This window comes from Balaenoptera acutorostrata, chromosome 9 (genome assembly GCF_949987535.1).
Source record: "Balaenoptera acutorostrata chromosome 9, mBalAcu1.1, whole genome shotgun sequence".
NCBI classification, from domain to species: domain Eukaryota; kingdom Metazoa; phylum Chordata; class Mammalia; order Artiodactyla; family Balaenopteridae; genus Balaenoptera; species Balaenoptera acutorostrata.
Window position 1 is genome coordinate 56,313,950 of NC_080072.1, and position 15,438 is coordinate 56,329,387.

The following is a 15,438-nucleotide window of genomic DNA, read 5'->3' on the forward strand; positions in this document are numbered from 1 at the left end:
ATTTACTTAAAACATTTTGAATAGAATACTCTTTGATATAATTTTTTTAATGTTAATAAGGATCTTCTTTGTGCAAACACTGTGCTAGTGCATTTAGGGAGAGGAACATTGGCTGTAAGGACAGATAGACCTGGAATAAAATCTTGGCTCCACCATTTGCTTATTGTGAGAATTTGGGAAAATTATATAATCCCGTAGCCTGACTTTGTTTGCTTAATTGGGCAATAATATTTCACAATATTGTTATGAAAAGCAAATGTTAGCATATGTAAAATGTGAATTCCAGTACTTGGTCCTTAATAATAGGCTCAGTAGATTTTATTGTTCCTTTCTCTCCTTTCAGGGTCTAGCTCAAATCTTATCACATCTGTGAAATTATCCCCAACTATTTTATTCCCTTTCTAAAAGTTTCTTTAACTTTTACTTTATTAAAGTAATGCATTAAAAATAGATAAAAATCCAGCCTGTGCTAAAAGACTTGTAACGAAACCAGAAAGCAGTTTCCTTTCCTAACTCTTTCCTCTCTACCCTCCAATTCTAATCCCCAGAGGCAAAACTTTTTTTTTAAAAAAAACAGCTATATTGGGGTATAGATGACATGCAATAGAAAGTGCCTATTTAAGGTGTACAAATTAAGTTTTGTCGTATGTGTACACATGTGAAACCATCACCACAATCAAGACAGTGAACAGATTCATCACCTCCAAGTTTTCTCATGTCCCTTTATAAGTCCTCCATCCTGCTGTCTCTTCCACCCCAGCCCTACCCACAACCACTGATCTGCTTTCTGACACTATAGTATAGGTTAGTTTGTATTTTCTAGACTTATATGAACTGTTTTAATACTTGTCTGCCAATTCTAACATCTGTATCAGTTCTGGGTTGGTTTCAATTGAGTATTTTCTTGGGTTGGTTTTCTTCCTTTTTGTATGCTTGGTAATCTTTTGTGGGGGGGGCTGTGCCATGCAGCTAGTGGGATCTTAGTTCCCTGACCAGGGATGGAACCCATGCCCCCTGCAGTGGAAGCACGGAGTCCTAACCACTGGACCGCCAGGGAATTCCCTGCCTGCTAATCTTTAATTGGATGTAAGACATTGTGCTTCTTACCTTGTTGGGTCCTGGATATTTTTTGTATTACCATAAATAGGCTTGAATTTTGTTCAAGGATTCAGTTAAGTTACTTGAAAATAGTTTGATCCTTTCGGATTTTGTTCTAGCTTTACTGAGGTATAATTGAAATATAGCGTTATATAAATTTAAGATGTACAAGCTGTTGATTTGATACACATATTCGTAAAATGATTACTTCCATAGCATTAGCTAACACCTCCATCCCGTCACATAATTTCCATTTCTTTTTTGTGTTAAGAACATTTAAGATCTTCTCTCTCAGCAACTTTTAAGTATATAATACAGTATTATTAGCTGTAGTCACCATGCTATTCATTAGACCCCCAAACTTGTTAGTCATGTAACTGGAAGTTTGTATCCTTTGAAAACATCTCCCCCATTTCCCCCACCCTCAGCCCCTGGTAACTGCCACTCTATTCTCTGTTTCTCTGGGTTTGGTTTTTTTAGATTCCACATATATGTGATATCATATAGTATTTGTCTTTCTCTGGCATATTTCACTTAGCATAATTTCCTCAAGTTTCATCCAAGTTGTTGCAAACAGCAAGATTTCCTTCTTTCTCATGGCTGAAATAATATTCTGTTGTATATATATACCACACCTTCTTTATCTATTCATCTGTTGATGGACACTTAGGTTGTTTCCATATCTTGGCCATTGTGAATAATGCTGCAATGAACATGGGAGTGCAGGTGTCTCTTTGAGGTCCTGTTTCATTTCCTTTGGATATATACCAAGAAGTGGGATTGCTGAATCATACGGTAGTTCTATTTTTATTTTTTTGAGGAACCTCCATACTGTTTTATGTAGTGGCTATACCGTTTTACATCCCACCAACACACGTTTTACAACCCTTTTCTCCACATTCTTGCCAAAACTTATCTTTTTAAAAAAAATTATTTTATTGAAGTATAGTTGATTTACAGTATTATGTTAATTTCTGCTTACAGCAAAGTGACTGAGTTATACATATATATATATATATATATATATATTCCTTTTCATGTTTTTTTCCATTATGGTTTATCACAGGATATTGAATATAGTTCCCTGTGCTATATAGGGGGACCTTGTTGTTTATTCATTCTCTATGTAATAATTTGCATCTGCTAATCCCAAACTCCCAATCCCTCCCTCCCCCACCACACCTACCCCTTGGCAACCACAAGTCTGTTTTCTATGTCTGTGAATCTGTTTCTGTTTTGGTAGATAAGTTCATTTTTGTCATATTTTAGATTCCACATATAAGTGATATCATATGGTATTTGTCATTCTCTTTCTGACTTCTCTTAGTATGGTAATCTCTAGGTCCATTAATTTTCCTGCAAATGGCATTATTTCGTTCTTTTTTCTGGCTGAGTAGTATTCCATTGTATATGTGTACCATATCTTCTTTATCCATTCATCTGTCAATGGACATTTAGGCTATTTCCATGTCTTGGCTATTGTGAATAGTGCTGCTATGAATATAAGGGTGCATGTATCTTTTTGAATTATAGCTTTGTCCGGATATATGCCCAGCAGTAGGATTGCTGGATCATATGGCAACTCTAGTTTTTTGAGGCACCTCCATACTGTTTTCCATAGTGGCTGCACCAGTTTACATTCCCACCAACAGTGTAGGAGGGTTCCCTTTTCTCCACACCCTCTCCAGCATTTGTTATTTGTAGACTTTTCAATGATGGCCATTCTGACCAGTGTGAGATGGTACCTCGCTGTAGTTTTGATTTGCATTTCTCTAATAATTAGCGATCAAGTGTGAGATGATATCTCACTGTGGTTTTGATTTGCATTTCCCTGGTGATTAGTGTTGTTGAGCATGTTTTTCATGTGTGCTTAAATCTTTAATCCAGTTTGAGTTCATTTTGTAAGATAGAGGTTCAGTCTCATTCTTCTGTGTGTGGTTATCTAGTTTTCCCAACACTATTTATTGAAGAGACTAACCTTTCCCCAGTGAGTGTTTCTGTGGTATTAGTTTTAATATCTTCTTTCTTTTCTGATTTTATTTATCTGAGTCTTCTTTTTTTGAGTTAGTCTAGCTAAAAGTTTGTCAATTTTGTTTATTGTTTCAAAAAACCAGCTCTTAGTTTCTTTATTTCCACTCTGATCTTTATTTCTTTCCTTCTCTTGACTTTGGGCTTAGCTTGTTCTTTTTCTGGTTCTTTGAGGTATAACGTCAGGTTGTTTATTTGCGATCTTTTTTCTTAATATAGACATTTATTACTATAAACTTCCCTCTTAGAACTACTTTAGCTGCATCCCATAAATTTTGGTATGTTGTGTTTCCATTTCCATTTGTTTCAAGATATTTTTTATTTACCTTTTGATTTCTTCTTTGCCCCGTTTGTTGTTCAGGAGTGTGTTGTTTAACTTCGACATATTTGTGAATTTCTAGTTTTCCTCCTATTGTTGATTTTTAGTTTTATGCCATTGTAGTTAGAAAAGATACTTCATATGATTTCAGTTTTCTTAAATTTTCTAACACTTGTTTTGTGACCTATTATATCATCTGTCCTGGAGAATGTTCTGTGTGTGCTTGAGGAAAATATGTACTCTGCTGCCTCTTGGATGGAATGTTTTGCATATGTCTGTTAGATCCATTTGGTTTCAAGTGTAGTTGAAATCCAACTTTTCTGTGTTGATTTTCTGTCTGGATGATTCTATCCATTGTTGAAAGTAGGGTATTGAATTCCCCTACTACTGTTGTATTGTGGTCTGTTTCTTCCTTCAGATCTGTTGATATTTGCTTAATATATTTAGATGCTCTGATTTAGGTACATATATATTTACAACTGATATATCCTTTTGATGAATTAACCCTTTATTATTACATAATGATCTTCTTTGTCTTGTTACAGTTTTTGGCTTAAAGTCTATTTTCTCTGATATAACTATAGCTACCTTTGCTCTCTTTTGGTTTTTACTTCCATAGACTATCTTTTTTAATCATTTCACTTTGAGCCCATGTATGTCTTTAAAGCTGAAGTAAATCTCTTGTAGCCAGCATGTAGTTGGGTCTTGTTTTTTTATCCTTCCAGTCACTGTATGCCTTTTTTTGTTTTTGTTTTTGTTTTATTTTTGGCTGCGTTGAGTCTTCGCTGCTGTGCGTGGGCTTTCTCCAGTTGCAGCGAGCAGGGGCCACTCTTCACTGTGGTGGGCGGGCCTCTCATTGCAGTGACCTCTCCCGTTGCGGAGCATGGGCTCTAGGCACATGGGCTCAGTAGTTGTGGCACACAGGCTTAGTTGCTCCATGGCATGTGGGATCTTCCTGGACCAGGGCTCGAACCCCTGTCCCCTGCATTGGCAGGCGGACTCTTAACCACTGCACCACCAGGGAAGTCCCTGTATGCCTTTTAATTGGAGAATTTAACCCCTTTACATTTAGAGCAATTACTGATAGATATGGACTTACTAGTTTCATTTTATTAATTGTTTTCTGGCTGTTTTGTAGTTCCTGTATTCCTTTCTTGCTGCTTTCCTTTGTGAATTAACGATTTTCTGTAGTGGTATACTTCAATTTCCTCCTTTTTGATTCCCTCCAACAACAATCTTTTGTTGTGTCTAATGTAGGTTTTTGCTTTGTGGTTACCATGAGGCTTACATAAAACAACTTATAGATATAACTGTCTTTTTCACACTGATAGTAACCTTGCATACTAAAACTCTATCCTTTTACTACACCCTTTTAGGATTTTGATATCACAATTTACCTGCTTTTTATTTTGTATTTATTAACAAATTATTGTAGCTGTAGTTATTTTTAATACTTTCGTCCTTTCTTCATTGTACTAGACTTAAGTGATTAATACACCATCATATAACAGTATTACAGTATTCTGAATTTGATTATGCTTAGCTCTACCAGTGTGTTATACATTTTCATATATTTTCATGTTACTAAGTAACATTCTTTCATTTCAGCTGGAAGATCTTAAATGTAAGCACTTATAGCTGTAAATTTCCCACTCAGCACTGCTTTTACTACATCCCATTAATTTTGGTATGTGTGTATTAATTTTAATTCATCTCTTATGTATTTTCTAATTTGGTTGTTGATTTCTTCTTTGATACATTGGTTGTTTAATAATATTTGTTTAATCTCCACAGGTTTGTGAATTTTCCAGTTTTCCTTCTGTTATTTTTTTCTAACGTCATTCTTTTGTGATTGGAGGAGATATTTTATATGATACTTTATATCTGCCTTTTTAAGTCTATTGAGACTTAATTTATGGCCTAACATATGCTCTATCCTGGAAAATGTTCATGTGCGCTTGAGAAGAATGTATGTACTGTTGTTGTAGGGTAGAGTGTTTTGTATATGTCCATTAATTAATATTTGTCCTGATATCAGCTCCTATGTTGAAAATCACAAATTTGGAATTTTGAATGTATTGTGCCACTATATTCCCAGAATAAATGTATAAAATACTACCCAGAATCAATATACAAAATAGTTTAGCCATCTTTTTCCCCATTTTACTATTTATTTCTGCTATTACAGTTTCTATTGTTTCTTTGCTATTCATATTTCAGCTTTGTTTTTGTAAAGAGAGGATCAAAAATCACATCAAGATCCGTTGCCTTTTGTGTTCACTAGAAACACAAACTAGGAACTAAAAACATTGCCACAAAAATTAAAGTTTAAGAAGAGATGCAAAATGCAAGCTCTGATTTGTTGTCATCCATTTCAAGAGACAAATTAACTCAGTTCTGTATTTTATCTTGTCATACTGTTATCCATGGACCACCCTTTCAGTAGCATTGGTGTAAGCTGCTTTTTCCAACTCACTTTTTGCTTATCTTTGAGGTTCTTTCTGAGATACTTTTGCTTTTTACCTTGAGAATTTATAAGTTCCTTTAGTGGATGTTCTGGTAGAAAATTCTTAGTTTCATTTGTCTGAAGGTATCTGTATTTTACTTTGATTTTTGTAAGAAATTTTTGTTGAGTAGAGAACTATTTTCCTTTAGCACCTTGTAAATATCTTTCCATCATCTTTCTAAGAAGTCACCTACTTAATTTTTGCTAAGGGCTAACTGTGTATATCTTTATTTAAAGTAGTATTGATTAATCTCATTATCTTCTTGTGTGTGTTTTTTTTTCTATAGGGAATACAGTGAGTAACCTGATTATGATTATACCTCCAATTTTTGGTGCAATTCAGAGCATTAGAGGTGGACTGGAAAAGCGGTACATTGCTTCCTATTTAGCACTCACAGGTATGTATAACACTTCATCTAAAAAATGATGTGAAAAGAGATGATGTACCATATTCAGAAAGACTGTTTTTCTCATTCTTTCCTAAAATTGTTTCTCAATTTTGTGTTGTTTATTATACAACTTGAGCATATTCTGAAACTTCTGAATTAAAACTCCACATATCTTGCCAGTATTTGAACTGTATTTTGAATAAATTTTAAAAAAATAACAAGATATTTCAAGCATCCAGAAAAGAACAGGGATAATATAACAAATATATCCATGTATCTCACCATCCTTCTTTGTCAGATCTTAACACTTTGCAATATTTGTTTCAGTTTTTACTTTTTCTTTTTTAAAGAAATAAACTTCTATAGATAAAGTTGAAGCTCCCTTTCTACTCCTGCTTGATTTTATTCCCATCTTCCTCCCAGCTCACCCTGCTAGAGTTAACCTCTATACTGAATTTATCATTTTCTCACGTTTTTGTGTTTATACTATATATGTATATATCCTTAAAAATATGAAAAATATCATTCACATATTTTAAAACTTTTTGTAAAGGATATTCTACTGTATCTGATCTTCTGCAACTTACTCCTGTTCCTCTACTTGTCTGTGAGACAGGGACTGTGTCTTAGTTATCTTTGTATCCCTATTGCCTGGCAAGTTAGTGGTCCTCAATATATGTTACATGGAGGGATGAGTGAACTTTACCAGAGCCTAAGATGGGAAAATCACTCTTTCATGTCCTTGCATTATCATCATAAAGACAAAAATAGCAAAGAAAGTAGATTCTAGTTTGCTTCTTTTATGTAACTTTCTAAATTAAACACAATTTCTTTTGTTTTAGTTCAAGGTAGATATTATTTACACATGGGCAGAAAGGACCTCTAATTACCACAAAACTATAAGCTATAGTATATCATATCAGATTTTATATAATTATATTAGTCGTTGCATATGAGAGAGTTTATTTTCTGAATCTGTTTCTCATGTGTGTGGTGTTTTGAGAAAGTTACTTCATTCATCTTCAAAAGGAAGACTTGTCCACAAACTTAGCCCTTTGCTTTAATTCCTGGGATGTTTTAAGAATGTTTATAAAATACCAACAAATCACAATCAGTAATAACAATAAATATATATAAAGCAGAAAGAAACTGCAGCACAATACTCCTAACTGAATTAGCCTCAAACCAATAAATGAATAAATATTTAAAAACTAATAACACCAATAAAAATTAATTAAAAAAATAAAAAGTAATAACAGAAATAGCTTCCTCACCCCCCAAAAGAAATAAAATTAGAATTGATTAAACTTAGGAAAGAAATTAAGCCTGAATTACAATGTGTTGAGTATTTAATAAGGGCTATTTAAGAAAGACAGAGAAGCAAGAGAATGAAAATGAGATAAAGAAATAAAAAGGGTCAGAGAGAAAGTGATTGAAATGGAAGACAGACTAAGAAGATTCAATACAACTGTAATTGGAGTCCCTGAAGAAGGAAAATAAAACAATGAAACAGATCTTATATTTAAAATTGTAATTTTCAAATTAATTTGAAAGAAGACTTTTTGGAAATGGAAGAAGACCCAAATCTAGATATTGAAAAGTCCATTTTTGTCTCATAAAACTGACTTGGAATGGTCAACTCTGAAAGAGACTAGTAAAATTACTGGATTTTAAAAATGAAAAAAATCCTCACAGCTCAAGGGAAAAAGACCAGACTACTTATAAGGGCAAGAAAATTAGGTTGGCACTAGACCTCATCAGCAACATAAAAAGAAAGGCATCAGTGGAACTGCATTTTTAGTGCAAACCAAAGATTTTATATTCCAACCAAATTGTTTTTCAGTTATCCAGGTTATAGAAAGACAGTTTTAAACATACAAGTACTCATTGAAAACTGTACACATGACTCCTTCCTGATGAATCCATGAATACTGCTCTGTCTGATTTAGTAGCTGCTATCCACATGTGGTAATTTAAATTTAAATAAATGAAAATTAAATAAAATGCAAATTTCAGTTCCTCTGTCACACTAGCCACGTTTCGAGTGCTCAGTACCCATATGTGGCTTATGGCTACCGTATTGGGCAGTGCAGATATAGAACATTGCCTTCATCACAGAAAGTTCTACTGACTGCATTGTACTAGAGAATGATGTTCATCCAACTAAGAGAAGACTGGGCGAACTTGGGCAAAATGTCTGATGATGAACATTTAACACATTTAACTATAGATCTAAGACTAAAACAGATGTGATAAGGACTGAAGAATAGTATATGGACATTATATGGTCTGGTAAAGTAGAGAGAATGCAGTTTTTTAAATGGGAGAAGGAAAGGGCAAAGTAGAATAAGTTCATTGACTATTGCCTATGTAGTAAGTTGAGTATTGAAGAATATGATCTAAAAGTAACAAACTAAATAGTAAAAGGTTAAGAAAAAAAGGGGAGAACTCAGGGTACTATAAAAGGCATAAGTACAAAAGTAACCCCTAGGCCAAAAAAGCCTCTTTTCTAAATACCAAAAGAATTAAGTGCAAAAAAGACATTTCACTTAGAGAAATACATTAAATATAAAGTAATATATGTAACTATTATAATGAAACAATATGACAGATTTGAGATTAAACATCAGTCATATGAATCAAAATGAATCAGCTTAACTTAATATCAAAAGAAAAAGATTTTTGAATTTGATCAGCAATTAGGATTGAACTTTATGCTATATACAAAAGACATATCTAAAACTAAAAGTGATTCAGAAAAGTTAGAAACAGAAATAAGAAAGCAAGGATAGTGATCCTGATATCATATAAAGTAGAATTCCCTTCAAAAAGCATTGTGTGACAAAGAAGGATGTTTTTAATGTTGAAGCCATGATTCAAAGTGAAAATACAAGTTTTTAATAAATCTGTACCAAATAACACAACCACCACTATTATATGGCAGAAACTACAAGAGATACAAAGAGAAATAGATAGAAACATAAGAATAATAGAAGATTTTAATATGCCACACTCAGTACAAGACAGATGAAGTGAACAAAATATATCAGTAATATCTGGAAGACCTAAAGAGCATAACCAATAAAATGAATCTTATGGCTTTATGCTGAACTTTACACCCTTATAATACAGAATATACCCTCTTTTTGAAGTACACATAGAACATTCATAAAAACAAAACAGTAAGTTCTGTTAAGTAGAAATATTAAAACAACATCCTCTGGTCACAGTGCATCCATGCTAGAAATTAACAACAAATTCAAACCATAAAAAAAACTCTTCCTCCTTGAAATTTTAAATCCTCTGTTAACTCTTGGTTGAAAGGGAAAATAGAAATGGAAATTATAGGAGTCCTAAAATACAGTTGTAACAAAAAGTCTGCATATCAAAATCTATGGGGATTTATGTAAAGCAGCCATCAGAGGATAATCCATAGGTTTAAACAATTAAATAATAAAAGATAAAAACTAAAGATGAAAAATTAATTAAAATCCCAACTCACAAGGCAAGAAAAAGACTGCAAAATAAACCAAATGAAAGTTTAAGGGAGGAAATTATAAAGATAAAAGCAGAAAGTAACAAGATAGAGAACAGAAAAACGTTCTAATTAATGAATCAAAATCTATTTTTCTTTAAGAAAAAGTAGACAACTAGCTAACTTTAGAAAAAAGGAAGCAAACATAAACATTAAAATAAGAAATGACAAAGAGGAAATATCCACTGAAACAAGAAAAAAAAATTTTTAACCTCTATGTAAATAAATAAATTTAGAATTGGATAATTTCCTAGGAAAATACAGTTTGTCAAAATTGACCCCAAAGATAGAAAGCTTTGAACAGACCAATTTCTGTATGGGAAATAGAGTAACTTATCAAGGAATTCCTGCACAAAAGTACTGGATCCAGATAGTTTCACAGAGAGTTCCAATAAACCTTCAAAGACCAGATAGTCCCAATGCTACATAAATTTTTTCAAGCACAGATAATGAAAGAAAACTTCCAAATTCTTTTTATGAGGCAAACAACATTGTTATATAAACCTAATAAAAATGCCATAAAAAAGAAAATTAAGGACTAATATCGTGAATGAATATCAGTGCAGATATACTAAGTAAATTATTAGCAAACAAAAAGGAATGATACTTTTTCTAAGTACTACTGATACATGTAACAACACGGATGAACCCTAAAAACGTGCCAAGTGAAAGGAACCAAAACACGCAAAGGACCACAGATTATATGATCCTATTCATATGAAATTTCTAGAAAAGGCAAAATTATCGAGTTAAAAACAAATAATTAGTTACTTGGGGTTTCGAGTGGATGTTGACTGCTAATAGGCATAAGGGAACTTTGAGGGGTGATGGAGTTATCACAGAACTGGATTGTGATGATGGTAGCACAACTCTTTAAATTTACTAAAACTCCTAAAACTGTACACTTACAATGAGTGAATCTAGTGGTATATCTCAGTACTTGTTTAAAAAATAAAAACCAGTGGACACAGGAAATGGAGGAATGTGCACACTGTGTGAAAGAAGGAGAGATATTTAGTCCTTACATCTCAGAGGTGGTGTTGAAGGAAGAAAGAAAATAGAGCAGAAAAACAAACAAACAAATAAACAAAAAAATATATATGTCAGTGCTAACATGTATAGGTGCTATAACTCTTCTCTAGTAGAATACAACTACTTTTCCTGTTGTCCTTGACAGGTAGAATCCAGGCAGCCACTCCTGATTGTTCAAGATTAGATGAATCCTATTTGTCACTCTGAGTTTGAGGATTTTCTGTTCTCTCTTAACAAGGATCCGTGCCTTATTAAGTGATTTCCTTTGCATGTTAAAGACCTAAAGTTATTTTTTGATCTTTATACAGGTACAATGATTTGAGAAACTATTCCACATACAGTAATCTGCCCTCTTCTAATATTCTTGTGAATATATGGAGGAACATATTTTCTAAATTATTTTTTCCTGTAACCTTCTTCCAACTGAAGAAAGTTGGGGGATAATTTTTAGACAGGTCTCTTTGTATCAGTATCTCTTCATGGAAAGTCATCCTTATAAAGTTCATTCTCTGAAGTTCAGAGAAAGCCCTTGAGCTCAATTTCTTTCTTATAATGTTTTCCAATTACATCACTAATATACATTAACAAGTCCTTATCCAAATCCTTGGGACCAGAAGTATTTCTGAACTCATATTGTTTTTGAATTCTAGAAAGTTAATAGACTGTGTTTGCTATAGTATACTAAGCCCACCAAAACCTGGGACAGCACCCTGTAGGTGAACATATCCATATTGCTGCTTAATGTGTGAATATTCACAGTAACTAGGCTAAATAATCACTATAAATAGCCTCATGTCCAATTAGGTCAGGTTTTGCTATCAAATGATTTGTGCCAAACTTAAAGGACAAAATATCTTTTGGTTTTAAAAGATTTTTTGGGAATTGTATTATTAAATAAAATATGTAAGTTTATCTAACTCTCTGTTTTCTTCTTTTAAAAAGTAGTAAATAGTAAACAGAATCTAGTCCGACATTAGGGAAATAAAACACCAAGACAAATGGAGTTTGTTCCCAGAATGGAAGACAATTCAAATTTAGGAGATCCATTCATGCAATTTACTATATTAATTGATTTAAGAAGAAAAACCACACGATTATCTCCATAGATGCTGTGAAAGCCTTTGTCAAAATTCAGCAACCATTTCTGATTTAAAAAGAAAAACTAAAGAAAACAGAAATTCACCAATCCTGTCTTAACATGATAATATACACACATCAGTCCTAAAGCTAGCATTTTACTCAGTGTGGAAGCCCTAGAAGCATTCCTATGAAGGTCAAAACAAGGCAAGTGTGTCTGTCTCCACTGCTATTTAACAAAGTACTGGAAGTATTAATCAATGCATTTATACCAGAGAAAATGATTAAGGACTGGAAAAGAAAACTATCTCTATTTACAGCTATCATGGTATTCCTGAAAATTCTAGCCTAGAAAATCAGTTATCAAGCAAACAATTATTATTCAAACAATAAAACTATTTAGTTCGGTATTAGGTTTAAAATGATCACAAAAAGCAATAGCCTTCATATATACAAACAATCTCCCATTAGATATATAATAGAGAAGAAAATCCCATTTAAAATAACATCCAAAAGGATAAATATCAAAAAATAAGTTTAACAAGATATGTGTAAAACCTATGTTAAGAAAACTTAAAACACTTCTGAAAGACATGAAAGTAAACCTGAACAAATGAAAAGTTGTTCTTGAATAACTTAAGAAAACTGAAAAATGTCAGTTATATCTAATAAGTAATACTAATAAAAATACCAATAAGTAGGGGGCTTCCCTGGTGGCGCAGTGGTTACAAGTTAGCCTGCCAATGCAGGGGACATGGGTTGGAGCCCCGGTCCAGGAAGATCCCACATGCCATGGAGCAACTAAGCCTGTGCGCCACCACTACTGAGCCTGCACTCTAGAGCCTGCGAGCCACAACTACTGAAGCCCGTGACCCTAGAGACCACGCTCTGCAACAAGAGAAGCCACTGCAATGAGAAGCCCGCACACCACAACGAAGACCCAATGCAGCCATAAATAAATAAATAAATAATTTAAAAAACCCAATAAGTATTTTTTAATCAAACAAGTTGATACTAAAGTTCATATTAAAATATAAACATGCAAAGATATCTAGGCAATCTTTAAAAAAGAAGAGCCAGAAGGATGTACTAATCCTCCTATATATTAAAACGTACTGCAAAACCTGCCTCAGTAAAATAGTACAGATATTTTGATAATACAATGGAATTTAAAAGAAAAAGCATAAATAGACCCAAATCCATATTAGAGTTTAGTGTATGGTAAAGATGGCATCTCTGAGCATTGCAGCAAAGATGAATATTTTAATAAATGATATTTGGAAAAAGATAAAATAGATGTATACCTTACATTATACATGTGAATATGTTCTAAATTGATTAGAGACCTAAATGTAAAAACTAAAATCTTGTGGGACTTCCCTAGTGGTGTAGTGGTTAAGAATCGCCTGCCAATGGAGGGGACATGGGTTGGAGCACTAGTCTGGGAAGATCCCACATGCCGTGGAGCAACTAATCCCGCGTGCCACAGCTACTGAGCCCGCATGCCACAACTACTGAAGCCTACGCACCTAGAGCCTGTGCTCCGCAACAAAAGAAGCCACTGCAATGAGAAGCCCGCGTGCTGCAATGAAGAGTAGCCCCCACTCGCCGCAACTAGAGAAAGACAGCATGCAGCAACGAAGACCCAACGCAGCCAAAAATAGATAGATAGATTTAAAATCTTGTAAGTACTAGAAGAAAACGTGAATTATTCTATATTCAGTGTGTGGGAAGGTATTTATAACTATCATTCAAAATCCAGATGTAATAAAATGTTGGCTAATTAAATAAATTAGCCAACCATACCTTTGGCATGGCAAAAAATACCATATGCAAAGTCCAAAGCAGAAGACCAAATTGTGAAAATATTTGTGACATACACTAAGGATAGAGGTTTAATATCCCTGATACAAAAATGACTTTTAAATATTGAGGATAAAAAGGACAAAACATCCAATAGAAATAAAGACAGAATATTCTCCAAAAAAGATACTACAGAATAGCCAGCATATATAAGAAAAGATATCCAGCTACACTGATACATTATTTTTCTTTTATCAGATTGACAAAAAGTGAAACACTTGACAACACACTCTTGGCAAGGCTGTGGGAGAAATAGGTACTCTTCACACATTGCTGATGAGAATGCAAAATTTTTGTAGGTGAATTTGTCAATATCTAACAAAACTCTATATGCATTTACCCTTTGACTCAGCAACCACATTTATTTTTTTTTATTTTTTTATTTTTTTTTAACTTATTTTATTTTTGGCTGCGTTGGGTCTTCATTGCTGCATGTGGGCTTTTCTCTGGTTGCGGTGAGCGGGGACTACTCTTCATTGTGGTCCGTGGACTTATTGTGGTGGCTTCTCGTTGGGAGCACGGGTTCTAGGCACGCGGGCTTCAGCAGTTGTGGCACGTGGGCTCAGTAGTTGTGGCTCGCGGGCTCTAGAGCACAGGCTCAGTAGTTGTGGCGTATGGGCTTAGTTGCTCTACGGCACGTGGGATCTTCCTGGACCAGGGCTCGAACCCGTGTCTCCTGCATCGGTAGGCGGATTCTTTTTTTTTTTTTTTTTTGCTGGATCACATGGTAATCCTATTTTTAATTTTTTGAGGAAACTCCATAATGTTTTTCACAGTGGCTGCACCAATTTACATTCCCACCAACAGTGTATGAGGGCTCCCTTTTCTCCACCTTCTCACCAACATTTGTTATTTGTTATCTTTTTTTTTTTTTTTTTTCCACACACACACACTGTATTTTATTTTTACAAGAGATAGATAGACTGACACCAAGCATTGTACATGGATGACCACAACAAAAGCAACAATGATTGCAATTACCAAACATGAAACACACTTATACTATGTCATAATATTGACATTCAGTCCAGTAATCCTCCACTGTAACAGCTCCTTTACTTTGCAGTGAAAATTGATTTGTATATTCTTTTCCTCTGAGTCCTTGTGGGATTTTTTTTTTTTAATTCAGACAGAAAGTCACAAAAATTATACTCATCCTCATCAGTTCACTCAGTCCCATGTAATTAATTTCTTTTTTTTTCATCTTGATCTTTTGTTAGCACTTTTATGAGTTCATCAGTTTTTCATTAGAGTTCTGAAAATGCTTATTCATTCAGTTCAGCAGTACAGTCAGTTACCAGAAACCTGTACTTGTCAGAGTCTTTTCCATGAATTTCTTGAAGATGAAACTCTTTTATAGGAACATATTTGCAAAATCATCAGAGTACACCCAGAACTGTCTGTAAATGACAAAAGACTTAAAAATGACCATGGTTAAAGATTTGATGAAAGTTCATAATAATGCAGTTGACAAGAAAATTAGTTATTTCTGAGATATACATTTTAAAGTAATAACTAGGATTATTACTTATAACATTATACCAGAACATATAAGATTTTTAGACGTTTCCTGTAATGTCTGAAGCATTTA

The 15,438-nt window shown here is 33.7% G+C and overlaps 1 protein-coding gene across 5 annotated transcripts in view; it reads left to right on the forward strand.

Moving 5' to 3' along the window:
• ACER3 (alkaline ceramidase 3) overlaps window positions 1-15,438 on the forward strand; it is a 213,545-nt gene that overhangs the window by 80,253 nt on the left and 117,854 nt on the right. For 4 of the 5 annotated variants that reach the window (XM_057552772.1, XM_057552771.1, XM_007187570.2 and 1 more), the window contains one exon: window positions 6,239-6,349. In XM_057552772.1, the coding sequence (XP_057408755.1) occupies window positions 6,239-6,349 (111 nt within the window). Of the gene's footprint in view, window positions 1-5,054; window positions 5,133-6,238; window positions 6,350-15,438 lie in introns of those variants that run through there. The other variant, XM_057552773.1, reaches the window with a different exon arrangement.